General features: G+C 38.4%; 1 protein-coding gene across 1 annotated transcript in view; it reads left to right on the top strand.

Annotated features, from left to right (window-relative positions):
- PTPRO (protein tyrosine phosphatase receptor type O) overlaps positions 1 to 14,690 on the top strand; it is a 259,244-nt gene that overhangs the window by 178,931 nt on the left and 65,623 nt on the right. The window contains exons 11-12 of the mRNA XM_070370040.1: positions 4,591 to 4,742; positions 6,142 to 6,262. Coding sequence (XP_070226141.1) covers positions 4,591 to 4,742; positions 6,142 to 6,262 — 273 coding nt within the window. The remainder of the gene's footprint in view (positions 1 to 4,590; positions 4,743 to 6,141; positions 6,263 to 14,690) is intronic.

Below are 14,690 nucleotides of genomic sequence, written 5' to 3' on the forward strand. Positions count from 1 at the left end.
AATTAAAATACAATTTTTCTCTGAGTTACTGTCCTTGATTTCTTTTTATCCTGAGTCACTGACCTTGATTTATGCACCACTGTTTGGAATTGATTAGAATCGAGATGTAACAGGCAGAGCTTTCAGCTTCACACCGCACTGAATTGATTTTATCCATTTGATAATTGTATTTGCTAGAGTGCCACCATTTCCTTATTAATTAAGCCATTTGTAAAGTCACAGGCTGACTGCAGTATGGTCCATGGCAGGAATTAAAACAGGCTTGCAGACTTGTAGACTTGGGTGTGAGTCACAACTTTGCTGCCTCTACCTGTAAACTCCAGCAATTCTTCTAAGTCTCAGGTTTTTTCAGTTGTAAAATAAGGATAATAATAGTATCTATTATCTGTTACTATTATCTATTATTAGGCCCCAATTAAATAAGCTATTTAGCAAAATACATGGCCCAGACTTAAAGTACTTACAATACTATTAGTGATGGATCCTCAGAACCTTAAATTATGTATTAAAAGTTCCATATCATATGTCAGAGACAGCAGAGGTGGGCAGAGGTAGCAATTAAGAAGAAATTCAACCAAGAACAGTAACCCTCATTGTCTGAACTAAGATTGTTCAAGAACTTTTGATGGGACTGCAAAGCTGTCATTAGAGTTATACTGAGAAAAGAAAAATATTGCTTAGATGAAGAATAACTGTCAAAATATTTCTCTCACCGGGCAGCTAGTTTTATAGGCTTAAGATGTATCAATTAAAAAACAATGGAAAGATAGTAATCTTGTGGATTCTTATACAGTTAACTTACATAGTTCACAGCTTTTCTTTACTGGCCAGTTTCTGGTACTTCCTTTGTTCCAGATGTTAATGGTAATATTAGAGTAGGAGAGTGAAAGGCCACCATAAAAAGAGAAAATGCCAATTATTTGACAAGCCCTGTGTTAGGCTTTTTGACTGCATTAATAATCACATATTTAATTATAATTAAACTTCACTGTGTAAGTAATTCATACACTTAACTTGATTGAGATGAGTGGTCTGAGAATGCTGTTTCCTTGTCAGAAGGAGAAGCTGTCTAGAAAAAGCCCAGACTTCACATCTGATCACTTATTGAGCAGATCTGACCTTGCTAATTTCCAGCTACAGAACTTTGAGCAAATTAACTTAAGGATCCTGAATTTCTATTTTCTCACCAGTAAGACTGAAAATATTGCCTAACAGGTGGCTAATTGGGCAAAATTAACTGTCTTAGAACTCACTGCAGTGTCCGGAAACTACCTGGACAGAGGCTCTGTGGTGTCTCCCAGGGGTGACATCAGAAATGAAGTATTAATAGGATTTGGAGTTCTGGACCCAAGTGCTTTAGGTGTGCCTTTCAAAGCTGGAACCACCTGGGAATAGGCAGAAATCATGAGATAACAGTTTAGGTGGACAAAGCAAGTGTGCATTCATAAACTTTGGTTAGTAAGCAAGCTACTTGCCTGGGTGAGCAGTCTGTTGTCTCCAATGAATTGATCTTTGGGAATTGCTGATTTTTTCCTGAGATCAACTACTAAGTCCTGCTGACACTGGCAGTCCACAGTCTTACCTAAGCATATTGACACAGATGGCCTCAGTTTCCATATCTATAAAATGGGCATAGGGACTTCTTTGGTGGTCCAGTGGCCAAGACTCCTTTGCTCCCAATGCAGGGAATTCAGGTTGCATCCCTGGTCAAGGAACTAGATCCCACATGCCCCAACTAAAGATCCTGCATGCTGCAATGAACATCGAAGATCCCACATGCTGCAAATGAGACCCAAGGTAGTCAAATAAATAAGCAAATAATTTTTAAATGGGCATAATAATACCTCACAGGGTAGTTGTGAGAATTAAATCATGTAATCTAAATTGTTATTAAAACATATATGGTACCTGAGCTTTATTTTTATAACTATATCTAAAACTATTTGAAAATTTAGCCTTTTTAGGGGCAAAGGGAGCTTTCTTCCCTCATTTCAATTTTAAAGCAAGTGAAGATCTGATACTTCACTTTCATATGCTTTTTAATCGTAATCCAAATTGACGAATTGTGTAGTATAAGAGAAAATAGGAATAAAATATTGGAATAAGGTCTGATTTTTAGGCCCTCAAGTCTACCATCTGGCAGGCAACTTGTCTGCAAGTCAAGTTCGTAATCACACTAGTGTACCAAGTAATGTTCAATAAACAAATAGTGACCTCTGGTGGTCTTTCAGCAACACACCGGATTTGAAAGCAACAACATCAAGGAGAATGATCTGAAGACTTGGTACTTGTGATGGGGAGACGTATATGTCTGGCTTTGTAATTTAATTTTTTTAACTCTTTATTTTGTACTGGGGTATAGCCAGTTAACAATGTGATAGTCTCAAGTGAACAGCAAAGGAACTCAGCCATACTTGTACATATATCCATTCTCCACCCAAACTCCCCTCCTTTCCAGGCTGCCACATAAGCAGAGTTCCATGTGCTGTACAGCAGGTCCTTGTTGGTTATCTATTTTAAATATAGCAGTGTGTACATGTCCATCCCAAACTCCCTATCATTTTAAATATGTGTCATGTCTTCACTCAAATTAGAACATGAGAATATACCCTTTGAAGAAGCATTAAGCATAGGTACTTGTAAATAATGAAGTATGTAGAAATATGTTAAGCCAGGGTTATTATGCCTTCTTAGAATTTTCTGCATTATGATATGGGTTTGTGCTACTTGTTATAGATATTGTTGACAATTTAAAATTTTCATTGTCAAACATATAGAAATGCTATTCATACACAGTATGAAACAGAAATGTATTTTTTACTCTGTTGAAATCTCTTCAGTAAACAATTATTTCTGAAAATATATGAATATTCATTATATGTATTAGGGCATGTTGAAAAAAATGTCTTTTTTCTCAATTACGATTTATTATTTTATTTATTTTTGGCTGTCCTGGGTCTCTGTTGCTGCACGCAGGCTTTCTTAGTTGCAGTGAGTGGGGCTACTCTTCATTGCAGCGTGTGGGCTTCTTATTGCAGTGGTCTCTCTTGTGGATCACATGTTCTAGGTACATGGGCTTAGTAGTCATGGCATTTGGGCTTAGTTGCTCCCAAACATGTGGGATCTTCCTGGACCAGGGATCAAACTCATTTTTCCTGCATTGGCAGGTGGATTCTTTATCACTGAGCCACCAGGGAAGCCCCAAAATAAGTCTTTTTTAATGTGTAGAAATTCTCCTCCAACCATTAGTTGATTTGGGGCTGAATCTTGCAAAGAAAACTTGCTTGGCTGTATTCAAGATCACATGGAATTTAAATTCAACTGTGTATGTGTTTGCTGAAATCTTCAGAATTATCAGTTACTCTTAAAAATAATTAAAGTATGCTTTCAGAACTTATGTATTACAAAGCTTGTGATGAACTCTTGTCCCCTACTGGGATTCTTAAAAATTTAAATGTGTAAGATTATACAATAAATTAATAAACTTGGTGTTAGAATTTAGCTTTGAAGCATGATTTTCAAAATCCCTTCCTTCCTTTCTTTAATACTTGCTTCAGCAACTTTATTTAGAGCCCTACTTTCCACAAAGCTCTGGGCTACACAGTCAATGCCATTGTCTCGTTATCCTATGGACATATTATTTATTTTTCTGTCCCTTTACTCACTGATTCTACTGTCTATCCTGTAACCTTTTTTGCTGCCACAATAAAAAAGATTTATTTTTACAGGACCCCAGAGTTTTCAGTACTGCTTGGAAAATAAGTTCACCAGTGCCTAATAATATTAATTTATTGATGCAGCAACAAATTAACCGAACAATTGACCCAAACTAGTTAATGTTTTAGTAATCTTATAACTGAAATTTTTGTAAAAAGGCGTGCTCTCCTCAGGCATAGTTGAGTCTGACTGTCCTGGGTCTGAGCCACGCAAGGTAACATCCCACAGAACAACTGCCCACCTCATACCATCCAACTTCACTATATTACAGACATGTCCACGAGTCCCTAGGACTATCATGCGTGCTGTTGTGCATGCATGCTAAGCCACTTCAGTTGTGTTCTAACTCTTTGCAATGCTATGGACTGTAGCCCTCCTAGTTCCTTTGTCTATGGTATTCTCCAGGCAAGAATACTGGAGTGGGCCAGTATTTCATTCCTGCCCCAGGAATGAAACTCCCATCTCTTATGTCTCCTGAATTGCCAGGCGGGTTCTTTACCACTAGTGCCACTTGGGAAGTCCATCATGAGGTGTGAACTTTAATTCTTTAAACTCTGTATAGAGTTTGGTTTCCCTGGTGGCTTAGATGGTAAAGAATCTGCCTGTAACGTGGGAGACCTGGATTTGATCCGTCTGGGGATCCCTTTAAGAAGATCCCCTGGAGAAGGGCATGGCAAGCCACTTCAGTATTATTGCCTGGAGAATCCCCATAGATGGAGGAGCCTGGCAGGCTGCAGTCCATAGAGTCACATAGAGTTGGACACGACTGAGTGACTAAGCACAAGCTCTGTATGGGATTTCATGTTCTATTGATAAGTTCTTTAATTACTAGTAGTCTACTAAATTAAAGTGTGTTTCTTTCCTCCATTGTAGCCCCAGTTGCTCCGGAAATCACGTCTGTGGAATATTTCAACAGTCTGTTGTACATCAGTTGGACCTACGGGGATGACACCACAGACCTCTCCCATTCTAGAATGCTCCACTGGATGGTTGTTGCAGAAGGAAAGAAGAAAATTAAAAAGAGTGTATGTTTCTTTGAGTCCCAGTATTGGGCACCTGACATTTATTTGCATATACTATTGAAAATCATGAAGCAAACATTTACTGAGACATTAAACAAGTGTTTGCATGCCAATTAGCACTGTTTTTGGTTTTGGAGATTGTGTGTGTGTGTGTGTGTGCATGCGTGCGTGTGGGCGCACGCGTGCTCATGTGCATGCTCAGTTGTGTCTAATTCTTGCAACCCCAAAGACCGAAGCCCGCCAGGCTCCTCTGTCCTTGGAATTTTCCAGGCAAGAATACTGGAATGGGTTGCCATCTCCTCCTCTAGGGGATCTTAGAATCCACTCTCTTGAGTCTCCTGTATTGGCAGGCAGGTTTTGTTTTTTTAACCACTAGCACCACCTGAGAAGCCTCTCTGGAGATAGGATAGTGAACAAAATTGAACTCCTTCTTTCACAGAGCTTACCTTTTAATTTTTAATAGTTGTAGTTGTTGTAATTGATTTCACCTATATTTAAAGTTACGATTTGAGCTTTTTCTTCATAATACCAAACATTTTCAAGAAAATCACAGTATTTTCACTTTTTTCTCCATATGTCCCTAACACCCTCAATATTTGGAGACTTTGGAAGTACTGATTTCTCTCCTGGTTTATTAAGCTTTTGACATTGTACTAGTTAGGGTACCAACTAAACAATTGAAATTAAAAATTTTTTAAGATTGTGGTTTAAAAAATATCAACATCTATATCTCTCTCAAGGTGCCCAGGACTAAAAGGGTACCTCTGCCATGAGAGATTATTCAAGAGTCCAGATTTGTTCTATTTTGCTGCTCCATCTGCCACTGCGTATAGTCATCACCTGCATAGGTTAACTCCACTCACCTTTACAGCCACATTCCAGCCTGTGGGAAGGGAAAAAGAGAGGATGTGGAGGCCCAGCACTTAAAAGGTGTGAACAAAACTCTAAGTTGACCATGGGACTTCCTCTAACAATCCATTGATTGGAATTGGGTCACATGGTCCCCACTATCAATATTAGAAACTGGGAAATGTAGTCTTTAGTTAAGAAGCCAGGTGTCTGTGGATATAGCTAAGTTTCCTCTGAGCTTCTCAGCTTGGGCTGAGCAATGTTCCTATTTTTGCAACCCAGTAATTGCTTTTTCTAAAATTTGCTGTGAATGCAAGAGGGACAAAAAAAATCATAGTAATACCTACTCCAAACAAAGGAATTAATCACAAAAAATGTTCTGATCTGTGTTGTGCTTATTTAGAGCTACCTTGTATTTGGCTCAGTTGAGGAATTTGTATCATTTTCAGAGGAAATAACATATCCATAAGGTTTAATCAGCTGTAGACTGCAGCACAGAACAGAGATGGGATGCCTGTGATAGCCCTACAGCTTGATTTTGGTGATCTTGCAGGTAACGCGCAATGTCATGACTGCAGTTCTCAGCTTGCCTCCTGGAGATATCTACAATCTCTCTGTAACTGCTTGCACAGAGAGAGGAAGTAACACCTCCATGCTCCGTCTTGTCAAGCTAGGTAAGAAGAGAACACAGGTGTGTGTGTGCAAGTAATCATGCTGGAGGACTAGTGTTTGTATCTCTTGGTTTAGCATGGTCTTCTCAACTCAAAGAAATGGAAAAAACTGGTTCAGTGTCTTTTATAAGTGCAAAAAAGACTTTACACTATCAAAAAAAGTACATTCAACATATGTTTCTGTGAGGACAGTGTCTACTGTGTTGGGAAAAGGGAGTTCATTGTTCATAATAAGATTAGAAGAATCACAGAGTCTTAGGATTTTAGAGATGGAAGGACCTTAGCTATTATCTAGTGCGATATTCTCAACCCTATCAGATACAATTTCCCTTTTACATAAATAAAGCTGAATTTCATACATAAAATAATCCACATATTGATTTTTCAAATTTGATGTAGCATCCTAACTCTAAGATAAAATCAAGATAATAGGACAATAATTTATATTAAAAAAATAACAGGGATTCCCTATGTATGTGTTCAGGTACAGCTTTTAACTCTTCTAAAAGTCGTAATGGGACTACTTGATGACTACCTACAATGAAAATGAATAAATATGAGTTTGTAAGAAGTAACAAGAACTGTAGTTCTTCCATACAAGAAGGATAAAAATAAAGGAATGAACAAATTCATATTAACTCATTTATTACTATTAATTAAAAATAAATAACTGTCAAACTTAAGTGTAGCTGGGCCCTAGAATAAAAACTAGAGTTAGGAGAAATATTAAAAGAGTAGATATATTTGCTTATGATGAAAGAAAGTGGAAGATAATGTTGGTTAGAATGAGGATAACATGCTAAGAAAAATGATGAGCTGTAAGAGAAAATGAGGAAAATATATTCTTACAAATGAGCTGGAACTTATTGCATGGTGTTAAAATAATTATATTATGAAAAGCAACTGGGAAGTGACACTATGTAATGCAAAACCCATCTTCTACACTCAACAATACCATGTGTTAAAATATTTAGTTTCTGGTACTTAAAGGGACCTCAGAGATGATATCCTATAATTGGCAAAAGAGAACATATTGGCAAAAAGCTGGGTGGTAGACTTCTTGGGCAGTGTCAGTTTAAGGATGATAACCCCACAATAAATGCACATCAATACCCAATTTTTACAGCAGAGACCTCATCGTTTTAATCATTGAAAATAAAGTCTATACGTGACTAGATGTCATGAGATCATTTTGTGATCAATAAAAATATTGAATAATTACATTGTACACCTGAAACTAATGCAATATTGTGTATCAGTTATAATTCAATAAAAAATGAATTTACATATAGAGTGGCAATAAAAATGTTTTCAAAACACTTAGTGTAACTTACTGACATCATCATTTCCAATGTCTGCCAGCTTGTACTCTGTGTCGGAGTCTGTCCATAAAAATCTCAAATCTCTCTAATATGTTCTACATACTGCTTAAGTGAAGATGAACCAGGGTGATTCAGTAGCAGCTTAAATACCAGGATCAGTAGTGCTGTCAGTGATGCTTTAGACTCTTGGAAAATCTGAGACAAAACAAAACACAATATTTTCTCAGATTATCCACTATTTGCATTTTCTCTATAATTCAATGCACAAGACATTAAGTTTTAAATCTTTTTTGTCTCCTATTTGCCGTGATAAAAACTAAACTCTTGCACTGAAAACATTTAGAATTAAATAGATAATTGAAAATGCATGATGTACTAAATAGACAATATGGGCAGTAAACTATTGAGTAGTTTTTCAGTATCACTTTTAAAAATGTATTGAAGTACAGTTGATTAACAACATTGTGTTAGTTTCAGGTGTCCTGCTAAGGGATTCAGGTAGACATATACATGTATCCATTCTTTTTCAGATTCTTTACCCATATAGTTTATTAAGAATATTGAGTAGACTTTTCTGTGCTATACAGTAGGTCCTTGTTGGTTATTTATCTTATATATAGCAGAGTGTGTTTGTTAATTCCAAGCTCCTAACTTATCCCTCCCCTTCCCCACATTTTCTTTTCAGTAACTATAGCTTTGTTTTCTAAAACCATGAGTATGTTTCTGTTTTTCAAATAAGTTCATTTATAGCATTTGTAAATTCAGTTCCACCTATAAGTGATATCATATGGTTTGTCTTTCTCTTCCTGACTTACTTTATTTAGAATGATAATTTTTTCCAATATTAATTGTGTGATTAAGTACTTGTAACTATATTTATAATGAATTTATTCTGGTCACAAAATTAGAAGTTTATGTGGAATGTGGGACATGGGACAATTTTTCTCTTTGGAACTTTCTTGATCATAGAAAGACATCTAGAACTTCTGAGCCCTGCCCACAGAAGTCTGATTGACTTTGTGACTTTGTGATCTTTTGTGACAGCTAAAAACATTTCTGCAAATTTCCAAGCACCCTTAAGGGGGCTCTGCTGCTCTTATCAAGACTCATGAAAGTGAAAGTGAAGTTGCTCAGTCGACTCACTCTTTGCTCACTCTTTGCTCAGTCTTTGCTCACTCTTTGCGACCCCATGGGTTGTAGCCTACCAGGCTTCTCCGTCCATGTGATTTTTCCAGACAAGAGTACTGGAGTGGGTTGCCATTTCCTTCTCCAGGACTCATCAAGACTCATGAGTTAAGTTCAATCTTTCTTGCACTGCCCACAATCTACTCCTCCCTAGCAGTCTATACTAGAATTTCAGGAATGTGGAGATCACCAGTTTCCAATACTAGATGATCTATTTATTAAGAAAAAAATAATCTGCTTAGCAATTCCAACCATTATCTCTGATTTTTTAAATTTAATTTATTTATTCTAATTGGAGGCTAATTACTTTACAGTTTTGTGGTGGTTTTTGCCATACATCGACATGAATCAGCCAAGGGTGTACATGTGTTCCCCCGTCCCAACCCCCACTCCCACCTCCCTCCCCATCCCATCCCTCTGGGTTGTCCCAGTGCACAGACCCTGAATGCCTGCTTCAAGCATTGAACTTGGACTGGTCATCTATTTCACATATGGTAATATACATGTTTCGGTGCTATTCTCTCAAATCATCCCACCCTTGCCTTCTCCCACAGAGTCCAAATGTCTGTTCTTTACATCTGTGTCTCTTTTGTCTTCTGTATGAATGTTAGTTCAAATTTGCTTCCAGGTAACTGGAATTACTTGAAGACTCTGCCTGCGTTCCCCAGGGCTTTCTCTTTCCAAGTTTCTAGATGCTTTCTCCAATTCATTTGGTATGTTGGCTCCCTTAAAGTGAAAGTTGAAGGGTGGTCTTACCAAAGTAGCCTTCAGTGGCCTATTGCTTTGCTGTCATTTTTACGTGACATTATGAATGATCTATGAAGTCTCAGGAATATGGGTTAAAGTCATAAACTGGAACAATTACACTCACACAAATAGGAGTGGGAGTAAGAAACTGACTTTGTTTCCCAAACTTGCCATTGGGTTTTGAGCTTCCATATTTCTCCATTAATGAGCAGGATTGCCTATACCAATTTAGGAAGTTCCTTTGAATGTTTCAAGTAGGGAAGCAAGTTACCACAGCAATTATTTCTAGTGAAACATTACCCTTAGAATCAATCAGCTTTTCCATGTTGGTATATTAATATCAGACAGAATATTCCCTCAGTCTTGTTCCTCTCTGAAAGCAAGACAATCTTTATATAATATATCTGTCCTCAGCCTTTTTTTTTCTGGAAACAAAATAACATACTTTTTATCCATTTGTCTAAAGGTCTGTTTTCCATTCTCTAATCATATTATTGTGTTTTATAAGCTATTTTAATTTTCTACAACACAATGCCTTCTCTGCTGTAGATACTTAATAGGTATTTGTTGAATGGAAATGAAACTACAGACTTCAAAGTTGAAATTATTATTATTGTTAATATTTAGCCAAAACAAGTTCCATCTTTCAGAGAAGTGAAATATTTTGCTTTAGTAATAACTGAATTGCAAGTTTTTTTCACAAAACATTCATTCTTGCCATCTGAGGAAAGAAACCATTCTATCAGTGAATCCAGAACAATATAAATTAATCCAGGATGGTATACTACCAAAATTATCCGATTATTATGTCATCAATGGACATCCAGGAGAAGACAGTACTGCTAACGGTGCTGTTTACAAGGCTTTGAGCCAGTCATCCCATTAAGAATTTTAGATTGCCAAGAGTTTCATGGTACTACAGTGATAAATGATGGCAGTTCCCTTTGGTAGTCAATGCAAATTTCAATCAAATCTGAATTAAGACTTGTCATTTTACAAGTACTCATTGGTCTGCATGCAATCATGGCTTCAACCAGCAACCAGTCATAAATTCTAGTCTTGGTGAATCCACCTGGAGCTCTGGTTGAAACGTTAGGAGGATTTGTAAGTTTACATCAGACAATCAGTTTTCCAATTGAAAAAAAAAGAAAAGAAGGAAGGAAGCAGTCAGGGAAAGAAATAAGAATGAAAAAAAAAATAAGAATGAGATTCATAAAATAGATCAATGGTAATGTTGCAGGAAGAGGGACCTGAGAGTAGGCCCAAGAGTGGGCTTTTGTTTAACACTTGGAAATGAATTGTCTGAGGAGACACACATACTGACAAAGCAAGAGATTTTATTGGGAAATGGTGCCCAGGTGGTTAGCAATAGAGTAAGGGAAACCAGGAGAACTTCTCTGCCATGTGGCTCACAGTCTAGGGTTTGATGGTGATGGGATTAGTTTCTCTGGGCAATCAGTCTGACTCAGGATTCTTCCTAATGGCACACACATTGCTCAATCAAGATGAATTCCAGCAAGAAGGATTCTGGGACATTGGTGGGACATTTGGACTGAAATTTCTCCTTTTGACATTTTCTGAATTCTTCCAGTTGGTGGTAGCTTGTTAGTTCTATGTCCCTTACCAGGACCTTCTGTTGTAAGATAACTCATGCAAGTGGTTACTATGGTACCTGGCCTGGGTGGGTGGTCTCAGTCAGTGGTTCCCCTAACAGTAATAGCATATCCATTCATTAATTTATTTAACAAATATATGCTGAGAAACTTCTAAACACTGTTCAGATGCCAGACTTCTTATGTATGTGTGCTCAGTTGTGTCCGACTCTTTGCAACCCCCCTGGACTGTGGCCCTCCAGGACCCTCTGTCCATGGGATTCTCTAGACAAGAATACTGGAGTGGGTTGCCATTCCCTCCTCCTAGCAATCTTCCCAATCAAATCCAGGTCTCCCACATTGCAGGCAGATTCTTTACCTTATGAGCCACCAGGAAAGAGCATTAAAATAGGGCAGTACAATGCAGATGGCTTTCCAGTAAAAGCTTTCTCTGAAGAAGCAATGAGAAGAGATCTGAATAACAAGAAAGGACCAGCCATGAAAAGGTTGGGCAAGAGCACCTGGGCAGAATGAATCAGGAGAATTCAGATTATATAGGATTATAAGGCTTGGAGTTGAGATTTTATTTTCAGGTTGCATATGTGAAGTCATTTAGAGAATTAAACAAATAATCTGACTTATATTTAAAACAATCCTTCTGGTTGCTCAGGGAAAAGGATTTGGAGGTCAAAAATAAAGGTAGGGAACCAGTTAAGGGGTTAGTCATCACTAACCTTAAAAACAGCATTCTAATTCAAATAAGTGCCATGGGAAATGATGGTGACTTTGACCAAAATGGTAGGAAGGGAGATGGAGAGAAGTGGGCAGAATTCTGGAGCTGTTTTGGAGGTTGTGGCCACAGAACTTTTGATGGGGTGAAAACAAGAAATGAGAGAAAGAGAAAGAACAGCTCCTAGACTTTGCCCTTGAGCAACTAGGGTGGGGGTCGGGCAATTTATTGAGATTGAAAGGACTAGAAAAACTAGAAGAGGAGTTACCTGGGCACAAGTTGAGAGTCAAGGATTCTTCCTCAGACATTTAAAAAAAAAAAAAGCAGTTGTCGAGTAAAGAGACTATTGATATGTAGTTAGTGTTAGTCACTCAGTTGTGTCTGACTCTTTAAGACCCCCTGGACTGTAGCTTGCCAGGTTCCTCTGTCCATGGAGTTCTCCAGGCAAGAATACTGGAGTGGGTGGCCATTTCCTTCTCCAGGAGATCTTTCCGACCCAAGGCTCGAACCTGGGTCTCCTACACTGCAAATTCTTTACCATCTGAATCACCAGGGAAGCCCATTGATATATGTGTCTGGAGGTCAGGGGAGAATTCTAGGCTGGGAATATAAATCTGGGAGTGACTGAATAATTAGATACTAATTAAAAATAGAGAAAAAGAGCTCTGGTCTAGGCAAGAAGAGCTACTCCAGTATTTAGTGATTGAGCAGAGAAAGAGGAGACAGCAAGAGAAACATGGAAGAAAGAGGCAATAAAGTCAGAGAAAGGAAAAAAACTGTATGTACACCAACATTGTAAGAGGTCTGTTTTATCCTGACCGCAGACGTGTTCAGACAGGTTCAAGGTAAGCACTCAGATAACTTTAGCTCTGGAAGAGATTTGGAAACAATTTAGTGTCATGTCCTCCCTTGGGCAAGCTGAAATCTAGAGAAATCTGACCCACATTACACACTGTTGAGCCTGGATCTAGAAATAGTACTTTTTAATCTGTTTAACCTTTTTAATCTGTTTCTTGCCTTTTCCTGGATTGGGGGTGGATTTTTTCTAAAACTTCATGTTTCTATGAACACATTTAACAGAGCAGGGAAGAGCCTCACACCCATTCCTGTGGCTTTCTGTTCCTGTTTGGGAATTTGAGCATTGTGAAATTGACTTGATTTCCTAAGTCTCAGTCATGAAAGTTTTTATATAGATTAGAAATCTTTAAAACATAATTTGACTATGGACACAAATATTAGGAATTGGAAGGGATATTTGAATCTTCTCACTTCTCCTAACTTTCTCTCTCTCTCACACACACATCAAATTTCAGTAGATTACAAATAATTATATCCATTTTGATGAAATGTAATTTCTGACTTTATAAGAGCCCAGCCATTGCAAGGTGCTGGCCTTCTGAGTCTCATTCTTAGTTGAGAAAATGTGTTTAATTCTTGTGTTGAAGTCACTGAGTTTACAATTTTGAAAATAGTTACTTAGGTATAGGCAGTTCTTATTTTTGGTAAGAAGTGAGTGAAGTGTTGTGAGTCACAGCCAACTGATGTCTGAAGTACCACTCCCGGGCCACCCATTCCTTTCTGTGAATCCTCTTCCAATGAGTGACTAACTTGTTGCTGCTGCTGCTGCTGCTGCTGCTAAGTCGCTTCAGTCGTGTCCGACTCTGTGCGACCCCATAGATGGCAGCCCACCAGGCTCCCCCGTCCCTGGGATTCTCCAGGCAAGAACACTGGAGTGGGTTGCCATTTCCTTCTCCAAGGCATGAAAGTGAAAAGTGAAAGTGAAGTCGCTCAGTCGTGTCCGACTCTAGCGACCCCATGGACTGCAGCCTACAAGGCTCCTCCATCTATGGGATTTTCCAGGCAAGAGTACTGGAGTGGGGTGCCATTGCCTTCTCCGGACTAACTTGTTATCCCCCACCAAAACAAATAAGCAGAAATGAGTTCAATAATAGGATGAATACATCTGTGTCAATGTAGCACAGAGAGGGGACAGGAAAATGGACGAATGAATGGATTGAAGGGAAGAAGAAAGTGAGAAAGGAAAGAAAGTATGCATATTATTTATGTATATACATAGAGACAGGTATTTGTATTTCGGTTTCCCTGGTGGCTCAGAAGGAAAAGAATCTGCTGGCAATGAAGGAGACCTGGGTTCAATCCCCAAGTCAGGACGATCCCCTGGAGAAGGAAATGACAACCTATTCCAGTTTTCTTGCCTGGGAAATCCCCTGGACAGAGAAGCCTGGTGGACTACAGTTCATCGGGTCATAAAGAGTCAGACACAACTGAGCAACACTTTAGGTAGTTATTCTATTAATTTGGGGTAATCGTATGACTGTGGTGGCTGGCACAAAGTTTATCGAGTAGAACATATATATATACACCACCAGTCAATTAGCAGCTAATAAAATAACTAAGGTACTCTACTTTTAAAAAATTAATTTATTCTATCAACAAATCTGTACTTAACATTTATTGTGTGCTACACACTAATCCAGGTGCTGATGATGCAGAAATGAACGAAGTTGACAAAAATGTCTACCCTCATTCTCATGGAGAAAAAGAAATGATCAAATAAGCATAAGGATGTCAAGTGGTGATGAGTTTTGTGGAGAAAAATGAATCAGCAAATGAGAAAGGAAAGGAAAGTTCTGGGCAGCTGGGGGGATGCATTTTTTGCAGAAATGGAGATAGAGTAAGCTTTACAGTGAAGATGCTATTTCAGACAGATCCTGAGGCAGCTGCGGGAGGGAGCTGGGCAGGTAACTGGGAGAAATTATAAGAAGCAGCAATGTAGGGAGGGAGGTAAGAGGGTGGCTCAGGATGGGAGGATACATGTGCACCCATAGCTGATT

Source organism: Bos mutus, chromosome 5 (assembly GCF_027580195.1).
Source record: "Bos mutus isolate GX-2022 chromosome 5, NWIPB_WYAK_1.1, whole genome shotgun sequence".
NCBI classification, from domain to species: domain Eukaryota; kingdom Metazoa; phylum Chordata; class Mammalia; order Artiodactyla; family Bovidae; genus Bos; species Bos mutus.